Genomic DNA, 18698 nt, shown 5'->3' with positions numbered 1-18698 from the left:
AAAATGATACGTAATAGCATTTATATGACTTGTACCATGCCGAGATCATCACCTTTAGGTGTGTAGACTACACATATACAGTTATCATCTTCATTACTGCCTGTATAAGCAAATAAAATTCAGTAGACTGTAAGTAATATAATGGACGCGTGGATATAGGTAATACTACCGAAGTGCACCTGAGAAGGAGTTGTATAGATACGGGATATTTTAATAGATATTAGCCATATGTCTAGAAATGTTTAATAGTCGAACATACTTGAACTTAGCTACATCATACTGCCTACGAGCAATCAATGAGATTTTTTTTATCATGACCAGCACGTAATAATACGTTAATCGGTGAGCATACAATAGCTGAATATTTGTCTTGATGTCGAAAATTAAGACCATACAGAATGTCAAGGTAAAGCTGCTCTTTTCTTCGCTTTTCTTGTTCGGAGGCTCATTAAGGTTGTGTTGTACCTTCTCGTATCCTTGTGTGAACCGGTGTCTGCATGGCGTCGTTGTCTTACCTTAACAACCTTACCTCTTCCAACATGTGCGTCCACCGCAGCCCAAACGACAAAGAATAACATATTTCTTGTCTGCCACGTGTGGCCTTCATGCAGCTGTTTCGGTCCCCGGCAAACTTCGTATGGCGACTGGACAGCACGTGCGTTGATCCCCAACAGAAACATCTGCTTGACAGCCATTGATCGCAATCGCAAACCACCTGTTGACATGGCGACCACGATGGAGGAGGCTGAGGCAGACAGGTGGTCCGCTGGACCGTTTGACACGTCCTCCTTGTGATGGTGTTGACCTTGTAGAGCGGTGAGAGGAGAGCTAGTGTATGTTTAACAGTTTGTGTAGCCCTCGATGTTAGTGTCATTCTCTGGGTTTTGATCAGGTAAATAACGATATCAGTTTGCACAAATACGAATGAAAACAGTTTAATAGATAGATAAATACTTGCGGATACTTTCTCTCGAGAGGTTGTGCAAAAACTGTCGTTTGCATTCTCGTATCGAGGAGTTTGAAATAAAATTAACGCCGGCTACTAAACGGTCTAGTTCAAGCTCCTTACCGCATGTTACATTGGACTTCATCGAACCACGAAGAAAACTGAAACCCCCTACCCTCATACACCCACTTCTCCTACTGCTTTGGGGGGAGGTTTCATCGTAAATACCTTTGCACGATAAGCAAATTGACCCTACAACCTGTCTACAATGTCCTGACAGAGTTATCGAAGATGTATTTTTTTCCCTCTTAACCCCATCACATTCTGTCCTTCCTTCCTCCTACTCGTAATGATATGATGCCATAAAGGAGCTCTCTGAGGACTCAGATCATGTTTTTTCTCATGCTTTCTCTGAGTCGTAGGGTGTATTGCCGATGTGAGGCGCACAGCGTTGAACATTTATGTTTTATGATTCGTGCGCGTGCCTTTGACACTTTAGGGACGTACAAGATTTGTGTTCTGCACACATGTTTCCTCCTGTAGTCAACAATGAATCAGCCCTAGCTATAGATTTTGTGATAAAATATTTAACTCAGTCCGCTTTAGCGACAGTAAGGTTCTTGGTGATGTTGAAAGTGGATGACAAACCGTTAACCACAAGCGGTATTGTCATAGCTACTAGGAGGTGCATTTAGTTTGTTGTGTTTGAAAAACCGGGTTGTGATACAAGAGCTCAAAGTGCTTCTTGTTATGAAAATACTCTTCCATCACTTCAGTGAAGGACGGGATGTAAAGTAAAAAAGTAAGCATTTCCGCAAATTTTGTAATCGAATTTTTTCCTATTTTCTTGTTACTTTTCGATTTTTTTTTAATTCTGCATGTCTACCTATTAGCGTGACAATCACGTGCTATGTATCGTTAAATCTGTCTGGGAATATTTCTGTACTGACATGCTCTCCGTCTTCGGTTTATCTGTAAGGCTGCCTGCTTGCTTTCTTTGTTTTTCCTCAAGCCATCCCATTCTTTTATCTTTCTTCAACAAAAATTCCAGACATTAGTGTTGGATGTCTCTCCCAGTATTTACGCCTCCGTCTCCCGAGCTTGATTTACCTATGAATTTCATCTACAGATGAGTCCATTGCGCTTTACAGATCACGGTATCCACGAGAATAGTCCATCAATAAGAAATTTACATCACAGTCAGAAATTGAAGAGCAAATTGAAGACTCAATACAAGAATGTCACAAAAACACACAATCTACAAAAAAATATATTTTTAAAGTAGGTCTTCTGTATACGAAAGTTCAAACATTCTGCTTTCTTGTTTATTTGTTTGTTTGCTTTTGTTTTATTTTTTACTTTTTTTCATTCTTTCTTTCGCCGATTCCTGAAGGCCGCCATTTCAGCGCGCTCTTTCAGGAAGGGAAAGACTGAGTGACATAGGAATACCGATTCGACAAGAAAAGTATTAAGAATATTGACAGGTTTATGCTGGACCCATTTGTCAAGGAGGCTGTTAATAATTTTGCCGACTAGCCAACTAGACCTTGATTTATTGTCTGCAATCTGTGGAAAGGCATAGTTTATTCCTTGCTGCTCCTCTGAGGAGCCTAGGACCGCAACAACAGCTCGCAAGCGGACCCGGTATAGGGCAGCCCCCTATAGTTGGGCCCAGGTGGTTCCGATGTCCTTTGCCCCGCTCTCTACTGTTCTTTTCCAAGTCTGCTTCGGTCTCCCAACACTCCTCTTCCCTCGAGGGTTCCAGTCAAGTGCCTGCTTGGCAATGGTGTCAGCTAGTTTGTGCAGGGTGTGTCCTATCCAGTCCCATTTGCGCTTTTTGATGTCTTGGCTAGTGGTTCTTTTCCGCAGGCTGCTTTTGGAGATCTTTTCAGGCCATCTTAGTCCCACGATATGGCGTAGGCATCGGTTGGTAAAGGTCACAGAGTTCGTGTTATTTCGTATATTCTCTTCATGTTTCCCTGTATAGCTGCTGTCCCTGCTTCCTCTGTCAGTTCATGGGTGAAACTTTACTTGTCACGGACGCCGACTCTCGCTCTCTCTCGAGCAAAACACACACGCGACGTCCGATACGCGTTCTTTCACACAAAAAACAACGATTGCCTGAGGCTGTCAACAAGATGTTATTAAGTTGCTGAATGGCTCGGGATTTCACAAACTTCAATACATTATGCATAAACAATAATCCGCCTTAACACAATATTTTATCGGCGAAACACAGTTATCGGCACATACAATGTTTACAATCCGGGGCCTTCCCCGATCAATTACACTTAAATAACTCTTAATCTTAATTCTTAATCCTAGCCTCCACTCTTAATCTCAATTCTTATCATGTAGTTAATAATCGCACCAGAAGTCGTTTAGTACTTTACTTACAGTTTGTTCGTCCCACACACAGTTCCAATTTTATTATCTCATTTACATTTTCTTAGCGACAAGAAGCCCACGTTATACACGGTACACACGGTACACACTATACACACTATACACACGGTACACACTATACACACTATACACACGGTACACACGGTGCACACAGTGCACAGAGTACACACGGTACTCACAGTCTACACACTGCTGGGCGCTTCACCAAAGGCGACAAGATTATATCTAGACGAATCCTGATCAAAAGGTGGCTACCTACCACAGTCGCCAGTACACAGGAGAAAAAAGAAACCTTGTCCAGGCAAGGAATCACTTCTAGCATCTAAGGCCAAGAGCTCTCCCATGTAGATTTGCTCTCAGATAAAGAAGAGGCCACAACTCACAAAGCCAACTGATTCGAATCTTCCCAGATAGTGTTCTATTTCATCTCGTTCTTCCTGAAAGGTAGTTAGCTTAGGGATGTACCCTTTCACCGGGTGATCAGTCAAGTCCACCACTCACAGAGGTCGTTCCCCTGTTCTGTTCTCTTTGCAGTCGACCTTTCTCTAACTGAAATTGTCTCTCTGCTTCTCTTTCTATCCTGTCAGCTTCCTCTTTCCTGGCTATCCTATCAGCTTCCTCTTTATTAGCTATTCGTGCAGCTTCAGCTTCTTCTTTCTTAGCTATCCTATAAGCTTCTTCTTTCTTAGCTATCCTATCAGCTGCTTTCTCTCGGGCGATCCTTCTCAAATCCAAATCTAAGTATACGCACAAAGCCCACAATGGCAATGTCTCTCTAGAGATGCAATAAACACATAAGCAATCCTAACCACCAAACACAAAGTATTCAGATTCTTTAAATGTAATATTGCCAACACTACTGTTCATCAGGAGTTTTATAAAGTTCAATACTGGTTTGAGGAACAGCCACAAATTTTCTTTTTCTTTTCTTAAAACGATAGCAAAGAGTACCTAAGGGGAAAATAATCACACGCCCAGACACTAAATAAACACCACACTCAGGGTTAAGGTAAAGGTAGCAGGGAAAGAAAGACAGAATACAGTAGAGACATAGGCTATGCCCTTACTACGGGTGGAAATTTACAGACCATAGACTCGTGGAACTGGCGATGGGGAATAAAACGTGGAAATCAACCATTAACACCAACGGATACACCACACGACTCCTCCAAGGAAACTGCTTCCATGCAACAACTGTTTACAAGGTACAGACAGCCCCGCAATCACGTCGGGGTCACGTCACCAATTGTCACGGACGCCGACTCTCGAGCAACACAGACACAGGACGTCCGTACGCGTTCTTTCACACACAAAACAACGATTGCCCGAGGCTGTCAACAAGATGTTAATAAGTTGCTGAATGGCTCAGGATTTCACAAACTTCAAGACATTATCATAAATAATAAGCCGCCTCAACACAATATTCTATCGGCGAAACACAGTTATCGGCACATACAATGTTTACAATCCAGGACCTTGTGGCGACGGTCTTTAGTTACAATGACAGAGCACGAGAGCACTACAGGAGAAATAAAGGATTCATTTCTCACTTAATTACCACTTATTTTCACTATTTCAGTTGCCGATGTTTATAAAAATCGAAAAAAATATAGAGAAATCGACCCTTGTGTCCTTCCGCCGAGTAACCACGATACTTTCCAGAGATGGTCAAGCAGACGAGTCTGGTTGCGACGTCAGTCAGAGACGTACAAGAAGTGTGTGAGGTCATTGTGACGTCAGTCAGAGACGTACAGGAAGTGTCTGTCGTCATTGCGAAGATTTGACGTCGTCATCGGTGGTGTCACGTGAGTTTATTTAGGTTTTAGGGTGAACTTTTCAAAGCACAGTTTTAAAACTTATAGAAAACAGTGTGTTTCATTTGGCAAGCAGTCTTGGTCATACGTCATAAGGTCACTTGAGGGAGAACGTCAAAGTAAACTAAAGAGTCCTATGTAATTTCTCTTCTTAAACACAACATGCTACAAAACCTTCAACTTTTCCCATACGAACAGACTCGAAAATAAACGAGATTCAAGTGGATCCTACTCTTTACGCGATTCTAAGCAATTTTATTTTGCCTTTAGAATCCCTTTAATCTTAATACTTAATCCTAACCTCCACTCTTACTCTCAATTCGTATCATGTAGTTAATAATCGCACCAGCAGTCATTTAGTACTTTACTCACAGTTCTGTTCGCCCACACACGGTTCCAATTTTATTCTCTCGTTTACATTTTGTTGGAGACAAGAAGCCCACGGTACACACGGTACACACGGTACACACGGTACACACATCTACACACTGCTGGGCGCTTCGCCGAAGGCGACAAGATTAGATCTAGACGATTCCTCGATCACAGTCGCCCGCACACGGATGAAAAAAGAAACCTTGTTTAGGCAAGGAATCACCTCTAGCATCTACTCTCACATTAACATTCACACAACATTAAGGTGACCAGACGTTTCGGGGGCGAAAGCGGGACACGTGCCGATGATGGTGTCGTCACCGTCAAAAAACGCCGAAAAAAGTGATTTTTAAAGACAATCGGGACATTTGATGGACTTGCCAGAAAGCGGGACATTGGGCGTCACGCCCGATATTCAGGCGGGACATGAGGTCAAAAGCGGGACTGTCCCGCCTAAAGCGGGACGTCTGGTCACCTTACACAACATCCTTCCACTCTCATGTCCGCCAATGCCGTCTGCTTCCCTCTACATGTCGCTAGAGTGATCTCCCTTTCCTCGCTGACACTCTCACTCATCAATGCATGTTATTTACCATTGTAATTTACAAACAGCGAAGGGATTAAACTAACTTAAAACATGGAGGCACGGACTGATCCGTGACATCTTGTCCTCTCTGACAGATCTCTTCACTTAGCGGTTGTCTTCCCAATATTCAGCTTTGCTTCTCTTGTTGATCTCGACACTGGTTGAGCTTCTGTTTTAGTCCCTTTCTTGATTCAATATTCGCCCAGGTCTCTGGGGTCATCCATTCCTTGCGCTTTCTTTCCCTCTTCCCTAGAACATCTGTACAGGTTGTCTTCCAAATGTTCTTGAGTGTTGACCAGTGTTCTTCCACTGATTCTTCTGTCAGTCCTAAAAGGGCCTCATACTTATTCTTGACTTCACCGAAGGAAATTCAGTCAGTTTTGCAATGGCGTTCTTGTTTGTTCACACTCGCAGATTCTGTGACCCACAACTTTTCCCACAGTCAATGGTTTATGCAAGCATGAAGTAGTTGCACTGACACTATTCTGCTGCTTGTACCTTTATCCTTTGTCACGCCAGGAGACATTTGATCAACTTTTCATGAGTATGCTTTAATTTCCAATGCCCAGAATCAGGATGCCATTGTTTTGATCACCCACTCAGGACATTAACAGTTCATTTACATCACTTGACGGCACACCATGGCGGCCTTCGTAATCCGCCTCAGATGAGTGTTTCAGATGAAATTATAAGTAAACAATTACTTTGAAGTGCAAATCTTGAGTGGACATGATTTACAACATCAGTATTTATCATTTAGGCACAAAATATCATTTAGATTGCTCTTCCCTGTAACAGCCTTCTCGTGACACTAAATTGTTATTTTATTCTAGTAATGTGTGACTTTTGCGCCATCTGCTGGAGAACATTTCTCTGCTCGTCGCAAGTGTGACTTTTTTTTTTACTGTATTTGTCTGAGGGACCTGTGGTAAATATCGACATGTCGAAATATAGTTAAAATTATATTGATGCCCGTAACACGCTTGAAAAACTTTAATAATACAAAAATAACCAGTAAAACAAAACAAAACAAAAACAACAAGAAGAAAGTGCAAAGAAAGAAAGGAAGAAATAAAGAAAGAAGCAAAAACAAACAAATAAATACTATATCACTAGTTTACATTTGATCAACATCCTGAATCTTGTTATCGCATGAATCAGACCGTGATCGACACACCAGGAGCGAATCACTTTCAGCGTTCCGGCCGAGCGCGCAGTAAACAAGCCAGCAGTATAAAAGGAGGAGCATAGGGGGAAATCGTGTGTATAAAATAAAGTATCACACCTGTGCCACGCGAGGAAAGGACTCAACCAGTAACCAGTTTCATCGCGCAGACTATTTTGTGTACAGTAAGTTTCTATGCAATGCTCTGTCTTTAGCTACATGATGTAGCCTAGCATTATAGCTACACTTTTTTCTGTCTCTTTACTTTAATGAAGACTACACCACACTGACATTGTGTTCATGTGCTGCTGCTGCTGCTGCTGCTGCTGCTGCTGCTGCTGCTGCTGATGATGATGATGATGATGATGATGATGATGATGATGATGATGATGATGATGATGATGATGATGATGATGATGATGATGATGATGATTCCAAAACTTGCACACAGCCAAACCATTCAATAGGGTTTTTTCAGTTGATACAGGCAACAATATCAAACAAGCCGCTGAAAGTGAGATTGATGACTTTGATGATCCTTCTCCGTCTGCACTCATCCATGCTGTAACTTTAGGTGGGACTTTGAATCTCTCACAGCCTTTCATCTCTCACCTCAAATAGAAATTTGGTAAGTAAAAAAAAAACCGTGCACACATTCATTTAGCAATCATTTTATCAAATAGAAGGCGTCGATTTACCAGAAAGCAGTCAAACAGAACAACACCGGGATGGTGGTTTGCCGCCAGCGGACAGGTGCGAACCGTGGAGGGTCATCACGAGGAGCCATTACGGCAGAGAGAGGCCTCTGGGCATAGAGAAAATTGTCACACCTGGAAAGATGCTGAGAGAACGACTTTCCCCGCCCACAAGCCACCTGTGAGGCGTGGCTTAAGCTAGTGACTGGTCAGTGGGGTGTGGTCTTCTTCTCTGCCCGCGCTGGGTAATTTATTATTGGTTGAAGGACGAAGGTTGTTTGTTTCTCAGAGGACAAGCGAGAGATGGTGGATCACTACTATAACAAAGTCTCTACGGGTGGAACCAATAAGCAGACAGAATACTTTAGTTGAAAAGTGTGACTCTCCGGCGCTAACCACTAAACGTCTTAGTGACTAGTCCATGGCTTAATTCCAAGAAGTAGATAGTTTGGAAGTCTCCATTTTTTTATCTCATCTGTAGATTTCCCTCTACCTTCCTACACACAGGGCTTCTGGGCTGGACTGCACCATTGATCATATCTCCAGTACTTCAGTGTGGAAAACTTGATCGCATGCAGTTCTTAAGGTAAAAGAAACGATACTATTTGAACCCGGCCATTTTTCTTTTCCGTCCACCCGGACAGCTTAAATAACCTCTTTTCTGTTGACGTGTCGGATAAACCAGCATTCCACAGCAAGGAATATAGAGCCAACAGGACTCTAGTACCCTCAGAGCCAGCATCGTCAGATATTTTGTCATATATAAGAAACTTATTGAGGACATGTCTTACGTGTATCGTCAAAATCAGTTTCAAAGGAGTGTGACATCTAAAAATATTTTTCACGAGGGATGACCCAGCATGCTGACGGGTCTCAAATATCAGCCTAAAGACAGTGGAGTATTTGCCTAATGGAAGGTCTGCCAACTCCTTCTTCCAAAATATTCAGTTGAAACGTTCAAAGAGAACAAGGCTTACTGCGTGATTGTTAACGGCTCCTATTACAACAAGAAGGACCGCGCCTAGACCTCAGGTAACAAGAAGCAGACTTTGTTACAGTTTCATACTGAACCGTGGTTGACATGCGCTTTGAAAACTAGAATAGTTATGTGTATCTGTGTTTGTGTGCGTAGTGCTTGAGTCTGCCTGTTAAAAACTTTGATTATATATTTTCTTGGATGCAAGTTTTTGTCCTGGAGGTCTCCTTGTACCAGTCATTGTGTGTTGCCTTTTTTAAGCCTTTTTGATGTCTAGCAACAATTTCTCTCTCTGTCTCCGTTGCAAAGCGCGTGGGTTCATAGATGATTGTGTGTGTGTGTGCAAACATCTCGCGCACATGTCTATATATTATACCTTATAATCACTTCCGAGTTTGTGCATATGGATCTATTCCGAATGTAAATATATTTTTTTACATATACACCAATGTCCCAGCTTTCCGACTTAAGATTTATATATATATCGTCATTAAAAATGATTAACAGTCAATAGTTTTTAAGAGTGTGTGTCTTAAATGTGTTTGATATCAACAAATGTTATATTCGTATTAAACAACGTTTAGAATGTTGCTCATTTCTGCATGTCTTTTAATTAAGATGTCCAATAAACACAACAATAACAAAATAGAAAAAACGTGTTACATCAGTAATCGGTAATCTGGAAAAAAAACGGATATGTATCGTATAATTAAAAAAAAAAAAAACTCGCAACATAACTTGTAAAAAGTCCTAATATAGCTGTACTTTCTTACAATGGAGCAATTTACAATGTAATATAGTTTTAATATTTTATAATTAAATTGTCATGTTTTTCATTTAATCCTCTAGAATGTCATCTGGTTGAATATATCATATTTTAACTACCATACATAGTACACTAAAAACATCATAAACTATTGTAATATGTATTTTACTAATGACAGTTTCACCATATACTTATAAATACTCTCATTTTTAGAATCGAGTGCTGTAGAACCATGCCTCGTGACTTAACTTCCACCAAGCTCAGCAGAAAAGTCAGGTAATGTAATATTGTGCTTCTGTAACTGTTTCTGCTAATGATGGAGTTTGTGTATCTGAAGGAGTGTTTACTCAAAATGTGAGCGAATGTATCTTGCCCTGACACTTCGCGGCCATGGGAAACAAATTGCACTCCATAAAATATTTAACTCCCAAACTAACATTGCTTCTCATAATTTGAGTTTCAATAATAGAGGCGTCTATGGATGAATTACGGAGATACTACTCTTGTCTGAAACAAAAAGATCCAAAGACAACGTTATGTAACAATAGTAAAAAGAAAATAAATTTGTATATACTTGCCAACAAGTTGTCACTGTTCATTATTATTTCCATATTTCAGCAATGTAATACGCTTACTTAGCACAAAATGATCTTGTCAGCTTGTTCCCTCCGCCACCACCCGATAACTAGCGAAATATATATCATTTAAAGGCCGAAGTTTTCCTATCTGAAGGAATTGAGTGGTATCGCCCGTGCGAGGGAAGGTAGGAGTACAGGTAGGAGTACACGCGGTGCGGACTGCCAGCGGCCAGTCGTCTTCAATTACAACCCGGACAAAAGGCGGGTGGACATCACAGGCACCGCCGAGTAGCTTGGCCATAACACCCGACCATTGTACTTGCCGTAGGGTCTGAGCGCTGAGGCGAAACGACTTCTATCTGACCCTACTGTCAGAGGCGGGATATCAATAGTCGGCTTGCCAAGTTTTGAGTGCGACGTGCATATACACTAGTGTTCACACTGTAGTATTATTATTTTATTTTCCGGTTGCTATGTACACATTGTTTCTTACACTCTCCATCTGGAAAATGACAGTCGTGTCCATCTCATGAGTTCCACGTCCTTTCTACTACACCATTTTCTTACCACACTCTGCACTTACGTGTATACACCGCTGTTAGTTTGGCTCTGGTGTGCATGGTTTGTTTCCTTTGGAAAACCCAACGAGTAAGAGAGTGGGAAAAGAGCAACAATAACAACAAAATGTAGTTTGCAACTGAAATTCATTTAATTAATTTGCACAGTTGCAAACACTCCTCCCTTCATCTCATGATTTACGTAACATGACAAGGAATTCAACATTTCTTATTGGCAGGTGAAGTACAGGTATGCAAACAAAATTAGTGGCTGGAGGCACTGTCATACAGATTGATACATAACAAACAAAATCACCAGATTAACAATTGAAACACCAAATTTAACACTACTGCTGATGATTCTACAATTGATATCACAGAATAACAAACATGTAAAGTGCACAAGATAAAAATCCGTTATAACATGCGAGTGGGCCTTGCCGTTTTAGACTGGAATGAATATGTCTATATAGACAATACTTTTATCGGTGTGGAGCTGTACCGTGGTAACAACAATTCAGTTTTGAAAATACAAACATTGATGGTAAATTATTATCTCATTAATGAATGATGGTTGAAATTTGTTATTTAAATTATATTATTAATTTCCAAATCTTCATCCGAACTACTGTCTGTTTCAATTAACATATTTTCCTCATGTTCGGAATCAAATTTGTATTGTTCAACGACACATCTCCAGATATCCTCTACTAAATTATAAGTTTTCTTTTTTAAAGTGCGTTGTCCAAGCTGTCTCCGATTGTGCTGTACACTTGCTTTGTTGTAATTTGAAGTAGAGTCTCTATCAACATGTTCATTCCAGTCTAAAACAGCGAGACCCATGCGCATGTCATAGTGCATCGGGCTTTTTATATGAACACGCTTAGGCAGATACATCAGACATATATTATTAAAACTTTCAACATAAAATGTGTCCCTAGACATCACGTAGTCCTCAGGATGTTTATACAAAACATGGCCGTGTAGAAAGTCGCTCAGCAGCTTGACAGCAGCAGGATCAGTCAGCACTATTAGAGATGGTATATAGAGCGATTGCCTGCAAGGTGAGGCTTGGTTACACTTGTCGTGGATGTTTTGGAAATGTGTAATACATCCATCCAACAAGTGCCTAAGTCTCACAGGGTCGCCATCGCAATGATCTATACACCAGTACACATGATCTCTGACCGCTGCTGTCTTGTCGCTGAGCTGAGGATGCCACGTCTTGCCGATGTTGACTTTACTACCTTGCGCCAGTTTTTTCATCCCAGCTTTGATACTCTTAGCGACGTGCCACCTCTCGTTGATGTTTCTAACACCTTTATTTTTTACTAACTTATTTATTGTCACGTTACGATCGTGAACGTGTTCTTGAATTCTAACACCTGACTCATTCATACTTGCATACATCCTCTCACATCCCACTGCCTCGTGCCGCTGGGTGCACACGTCGTCCTCTTTGGTGATATGCTGGAGGTTTACAACCTTGTGAGTCGACAGTCCTAAAGTAACATGATCAGTGTGATACGAATTTTTCCGACAAGCATGCCGTGCATCTGTCATCACACTGATCCCGTCGGCCACAGGAGACTGTTCTGCTGCAAGTGCAGCTGCGACGGACTGGCGCTTCAAGAAGTCAACGACTGCAGAAAACCGTGGCAGCCGTTTTCTCAAAAATGTATCGTTCACATATCCCAAATTGGCAAAATTAGAAAATTTTTGATATTGAATGGGGATGATCCCCGACGTAATGTACGCAAGGTACATTCTTTCGTTAGCAAAATAACTGTCACCTAGTGGGGACGACGAGCTCCAGATGACAGTATGTCTGTTGGCACAGCCCAAAGTGATGGTCAGCACATGCCCATCCATTGTTGAATTATTCACTTCGAGCGAAGACGTGCACGATACTCAATGTGCATGAACTTGATCAATAATATCCTTCACCTTGTCGTGCTCACCAACAAACAAACATGGAATTGCTGAAGATGTTTTTTCTTGCATGGGTACATTATTGATTCCACTATCTTGACTGCAGGGAAACTGAGGACTTTCACCGTTCAAGAAATGATCCAGTAGAAAAGACACAAAAGCAGACGGGGATTTACTGCCCGATTTTTTTCGTCCAAGTTCAAACTTATCATTAAATATATTTCTTGCTTCTTCATCTTTGAAACACTAGCGTATATCTTTTGTTATGGATTTATATTCGTAGGTTTTAACAGTGCCGTCCGTCAAAGTTTTCTTGCAACGTTTCTTCAGTGGCGTTGGGTTTTTCTCCATTGTAGACCGGTCACACTGTTTGGTAAATCCAAAGTAATCCAAGATTCTGTAAAATATGTTAAAATAGTCTTTGAACTAAGTTATTTTTACCAGTGGGCCGGAAGTTTCTTCACGTAGAAATCAGCGTCGACTCTTGTGACCAGAGCAACTTTTCCCCACTAAGTTGCCAGGAGTTGTTCGTAGTTCACAAGGAGAAGTCAGTCTTCTTTTACGCTCAAGTTCGTCTGAGTGGGCTTTGACCACGAGGAAGCAAAGTTTTGAGCTTCGAATTCACTTCGATGTTCCTCCCCAAGAGTTGATCGCAAAAAGCCTCGAGTTTGCCTTCAAACTCAAAATCGAAACATCTGGCACGTGGCATTCATGCATTCGATTGGTCAGACATACCACGTGTCCTACCATTACAACCAATCACACACTACAGTTAGTGTATGACGTAGGTCCCATCAGCCTCTGCGTGTTTCGTAATTCAATTGCCTACTTGTCTTAGTTACTCATTTCTAGTTCACGTTGCGTAACATTGTCCTTTCTCTTACGTAATCAAAGTACGTAAGTTTCGCTCTAAGACTTGTCTGTTACGACGATAACACCTCGTGGCTACATCTCACCCCGCCTTACGTCACCGTCATGACGTGAACGGCCACGTGACTATCTGACTCTTCCAGACTCACATTCTGTCTGCATCGTGCCCAAACCCAGATGCAGTGCCGTATGTTGCGTAACATTTTCCTTTCTCTAACGTAATCAAAGTATGTATGTTTCGCTCTAAGACTTGTCTGTTACGACGATAACACCTCGTGGCTACATCTCACCCCCGCCTTACGTCACCGTCATGACGTGAACGGCCACGTGACTATCTGACTTCCAGGCTCCCATTCTGTCTGCGTCGTGCTAGTTTGAGTACACTTTTTTTCATTTCATTCACAATGAGTTTCTCTGTGATACTGCGGGATTTAGATGAAGAAAAGGAGAGGGCAATTCGTCAGCTGTTTGAAAGAAATGGCTGGTCCTATAATGCTGAACGACTCCCACACCAAACTTCGAGAAAACGTGAGTCATTCCAAATCTGTATTCCACTGTATTTTATATATATATATTCTACTTTATAGATAATGGACAGATATACATCTTTGCATGAGAGATAAAGCGTGCGGTGAGTGCGCGCACAAATGAAATTTCATGGATTTTACAATTATACACATGATTTTGTACACTTTTCTGTAGGAGGAAGATACCCAGTGAATAAGGATACGCGGGATGGCGATGTACTGGCCATTGAGGGTGGAGAAACTTTGCCCCCCGGACCAGGTGCGGCACCTGAATCAGAGAGCTTAGATATACATCTAAGCTCTCTGGCTGAATGTCCACACTGCTTCCAAGCACCTTGCATAACATCAGGAGCTCGCGACGTAGAGTTCATCGGGAAGGGACAGGCGGCTTGTCCTCAAAATCGAGGTATTCGGAATAGGATCTACACAAGGTATTGGAAAATGCTAGACTTTGTTGGACTCTGGAAGGACAAGAGATACCTAGTTAGAAAAACCGCTTTGGCAGAAGGTGAATGGGTGCTGTGCCACAGGCGTGAAGTGATGCCCACTTGCGTCGTTCAAAAAGTTAGAACACTGTACCCAAACCCAGATGGAGTGCCGTATGTCGGTCATCAATGGGAATAAAAAAAAACTAAACGAGAGGAATAAAAACTAAGTTTAAAAATTCCATTGCCTTTTTGTTTGTGTTATTTGGGTTGTTTGCCTTTGTCTCCTTTCCTGTCCTCTCTCTCACAAGGGAGAACACACAAACAAAACCAGGGGTGCTAAACTGGTCCTAACCATTTTGATTATACAAGTCTTATCCAAGTCCAGTTCTCGGTTTTGTGGACTCAGGAAGACGCAAGCACCGATGACCTCCACAATGGTCGGGTTAGATAAGAAGAGAAAAGATCGTGGGGCACTATGTTGCAGTCGTGAATTGTTGGCCATTTGTAAAAGTTCGAACATTGCACTCAAACCGAGGTGTACTTTAGGTCAGTCATCAGGAGGAATGAACTGAAAGTATTAAATATTATTATCCCCTCTTATGAGTAAAGAAAGATGTAAGGAAAGACAGTATGTTCAGATAGAAGCCGTTTCGCCTCACTTTTTCTGGTAGGACAACCCTAACCCTGACAGTATGTTCAGTTGCAACCCGTTTCACTTCAGCTTTCTCACCGCCAACACCAAGTACTCAGCTGAGAAAGACGGTTTATCGCTTGCGATCTCAACTTTGCCTCGGGGCCAGGGTAGCAATTAGGGAAGACTGACCGCCGGTACTGACCCCGTGTACTCCTACCTTCCCTCGCACGGGCGAAACCATTTGAAAACACGCCCATTTCGACTTCGGCCTTTAAAGTGTTAAGATAACTCCGCCTGGAAACTCCCCGAGTAACCTGCCAGTCCCAAGTCCGGATGAAGGAGGAGGGTTGGGCGTGTGGCTAGCAACTCCACCCAGTAAACAACCACTGCTACAGAAACCACAAATACAACACAAAGCACAACGAGAGCATGGACTATGAGCGGCCTATGAAGGGAGTTGGCGAAGGCCCTCGGCAAATCAGCTCGCCGACCCATCTTCTCACGGCCAAGGACATGGACGATATCGGTCCACAGAGAGGCGGAGACAGCTGGCATCAACTGGGAAGGGACGCCCACAACCGGGTCCGATGGCGGGGTGTAGTTGCGATCCTCTGCTCCACTAGGGACGATTAGAACAAAAGAAGAAAGTGTTAAAATACGACCATGTGTGTCTGGCAATCCATCTGTTATTTTCAGTCAACACACACGCTCACACACACACAGAGAATAGCGGGAACATTTAGCCATTCAACCACACACGCGGGCACACATGTAAAAAACATGCGAGACACAGAGAGAGGCGCATATGCCGACAAGCAGACAGACACATTCAGACATATAGATATGCAGACACTCATGTGTGTGCGTGTGCGTGTGGGTGTGCATGTGTGTTGGGAGAAAACAATTTAAATATTTTCCAAAAATTTGCACGAGTATAATACATGCAATTGAACATATGTAAGCAGCCGCTATTTTATGTCTCATATCATTACTGTAAATTTTCAGAGTATGTGCACGACCACTTCTACCTTTCACCTGGATAATTACCTTCACAGCTCTATGCTTACTCTTCATTTACACCCCCGAAATCACGTGGAAGAGGCTTCCCTTCTTAAGGTCTGACCTTATGGACTCTAAGGATGTGGTCTCAAGAGGGGATGTGACCATCAAGAACAACACGGACGGGAGGGGGATACCCAGGCACCACCTATTCTTCCTGAAGGTTCACAAAGCAGCCAGCAGCACGGTACAGAACGTCCTCCTCCGGTCGGCGCTGCGCTACAACCTCACCGTCCTACTGCCCAACAGAGGTCACTACTTTTCAGAGAAAAACAAAAACTACTGGGAAAAAGTTTTGCCTCTCAATCGCAGCGATCACTATGACATCCTGTGCTGTCATCTCGTATACAACGAGACGTTCGTGCGAGAGTATATGCCCAATGACACCCTCTTTGTAGCCATCGTTCGCGAACCCTTCGCACAGGTGTTGTCCGCGTTTCACTACTTTTCCAACGTTTTTCCCAAACGCTATCTCGTCGCAATACCTGGCCCAGTTCCTTTTCTAACTTACCTGGAAAACCCCTCAAGGTGGGAGCATATAAACGTAAACGAATCCTTCACAAACAATCGGATGAGTTTTGACTTCGGCCTCGAACCCTCTCAGTTTTACAACACCAGCGAAATTAAACGCTTCATCGAGCAGATCGACAAGAGGTTCGACTTGGTGATGATCCACGAGATGTTCGACGAATCGTTGGTGTTTCTCAAGCGACTGGCTGGCTGGAATTTCAGGGATATCATTTACATGAGAACTAACTCCTTTGACAGAACTGTGAAATACAATTTTACGGCAGAACATCGGAGCAAACACCAGCAGTTCGAAGCTGCAGACTACGCCCTTTACGAACATTTCCTCGGGAAGTTCAAGCGAAAACTCGCAGAAGCTGGTGAAGACTTTAAACAGGAAGTGGAAGAGTTCCGCAAGATTGTCTACGCCGTGTGGCACTTTTGCAGTGGACCTAAAGATGTGAAGTACTCCCTTCACTTCCATGCTACTCACTGGTCGAGCGAGTTCGACTTTGTTGCTGAAGAGTGTCTCCTGTTGAAGAGAAGCGAGATTGCATTTATACATTTTATGAGGCTAAGACACAAAGGAATGCTGACTTAGCTCTTAATATTGTTGAAAAGTCTGAACATTATACTGCATTTAGTTTATTATTATTGTTGTTGTTGTCAGTCAAATTGTTTAATACTGAAAATAATGAGGTTTTGGGACCATAAGTATTGTTTGTTCGCTAATGAATGAATGTTTGTTAATGTGTGCTTGTGCATCCTGGTGTTTATTGTTTTAAAAAAATCGCAGCTTTATCCAACGAAGAATTTACTCTTAAGATTACATAAACCACGAGGGACAGCTGCGTCATCTGGTTGTACATAAACATGAGATTAACATTAATTTATACACATTGGAAAGGGGAAATCAGCCAGATTTTGAGAAGTAACTTTCTTCTACGCTCTTATACCTCTGTTCAGATCAGGGTTAGTGGACAAAATGTTTTATCGTAGGTGACGTCCAGCGTGTACCTACGTCCAACGCAATATATAGATGTGTCAATCACACCCCTGACAATCTCTGTTGATGTCATAATTTATTTTATCTTATTTTAGTAACAGTTTATTGTGCCCTTGTCAAACCAGCCAACCAACTAACCAAGCAGCTCACTGTCTGTATATGCCAAAGACCATATGTAGGAGTCTCAAGCACTCATTGGCGACAACACAGCTTCCATTTCGTACAACTGTGACATCATACTTCTCCATTTCCCAACATGAAAAGTTAATAAGTTATGAGATGCATCTCCATATTTTGTTGACAAGAACAAGTAAATAGACCTACTTGTCCTAGTCCCTTGTCCGTGGTTGTAATGGAGATGAAATCCTTAAGCAGCTGATCACAATACACTGTATCTGGTCATGTTCACACACAATTTCTTTTTTTTTCTTACCACCGAGAGAGAAATGAATTCGATGTCAAATCACGTCTGACAAAAATACATGGTTTGACTAAAATTTAAATATCTTGAAATTTAGTATACAAAGAGAGTAACTATTGTAGCATAGCTTGTTATTAACAAGTTCATTCCGATGCTGAGTCAAGGCATGACTGCTAATATTTCTTTTACTAATATTACTATATTTTTTTCTGCTGCTTCTACTGTTAGTCATCGCATGCACAACAAACAACAGTGTACAAAATATACGTACAGATAGGTTGGCCTGATGTAAAACATCTGCATTCCATGATCAGACGGAAACATGGCGGACACAGCCTAGCTTCGACTCTGACTACGAGTTACATCATTACATATTGCTGTAATGCCTTCTATTTCTCCTGTAATGCCGTTGATTGTATAGGGGAAAGTTTGTCAATGTTTTTCCCCATTAAA

The 18698-nt window shown here is 42.0% G+C and overlaps 2 protein-coding genes across 9 annotated transcripts; both read left to right on the top strand.

Moving 5' to 3' along the window:
- The first annotated feature begins 1568 nt into the window (after positions 1-1568).
- LOC112564726 (galactose-3-O-sulfotransferase 2-like) lies at positions 1569-17522 on the top strand. 8 transcript variants are annotated; one of them, XM_025239742.1, is made up of 5 exons: positions 1569-1748; positions 7286-7474; positions 7777-7917; positions 9940-10002; positions 16258-17522. In XM_025239742.1, exons 4-5 carry the CDS (start codon positions 9959-9961, stop codon positions 17417-17419), a joined length of 1206 nt encoding a protein of 401 aa, XP_025095527.1. In that variant the 5' UTR covers positions 1569-1748; positions 7286-7474; positions 7777-7917; positions 9940-9958; the 3' UTR covers positions 17420-17522. The 8 variants fall into 8 exon arrangements, with proteins under 8 accessions (XP_025095527.1, XP_025095529.1, XP_025095532.1 ...); XM_025239744.1 differs by lacking the exon at positions 7286-7474 and having other exon boundaries at positions 7768-7917; XM_025239740.1 differs by lacking the exon at positions 1569-1748 and having other exon boundaries at positions 6469-7474.
- Positions 13329-15083, top strand: LOC112564728. Its single transcript, XM_025239751.1, has 2 exons — positions 13329-14191; positions 14366-15083. Exons 1-2 carry the CDS (start codon positions 14068-14070, stop codon positions 14812-14814), a joined length of 573 nt encoding a protein of 190 aa, XP_025095536.1. The 5' UTR covers positions 13329-14067; the 3' UTR covers positions 14815-15083.
- Positions 17523-18698: the final 1176 nt, after the last annotated feature.

Source organism: Pomacea canaliculata, linkage group LG5 (genome assembly GCF_003073045.1).
Source record: "Pomacea canaliculata isolate SZHN2017 linkage group LG5, ASM307304v1, whole genome shotgun sequence".
NCBI lineage: Eukaryota > Metazoa > Mollusca > Gastropoda > Architaenioglossa > Ampullariidae > Pomacea > Pomacea canaliculata.
Note: the sequence above shows the minus strand (reverse complement) of the source record. Positions and strands in the feature narration are given on the sequence as shown.

Coding starts and splice junctions, on each gene's coding strand:
- LOC112564728 (XM_025239751.1), top strand. CDS start 14,068: ATGAGTTTCTCTGTGATACTGCGGGATTTAGATGAAGAAAAGGAGAGG. Junction 14,192..14,365: donor ACACCAAACTTCGAGAAAAC/GTGAGTCATTCC, acceptor ACTTTTCTGTAG/GAGGAAGATACCCAGTGAAT.
- LOC112564726 (XM_025239747.1), top strand. CDS start 9,959: ATGCCTCGTGACTTAACTTCCACCAAGCTCAGCAGAAAAGTCAG. Junction 10,003..16,257: donor AAGCTCAGCAGAAAAGTCAG/GTAATGTAATAT, acceptor GTAAATTTTCAG/AGTATGTGCACGACCACTTC.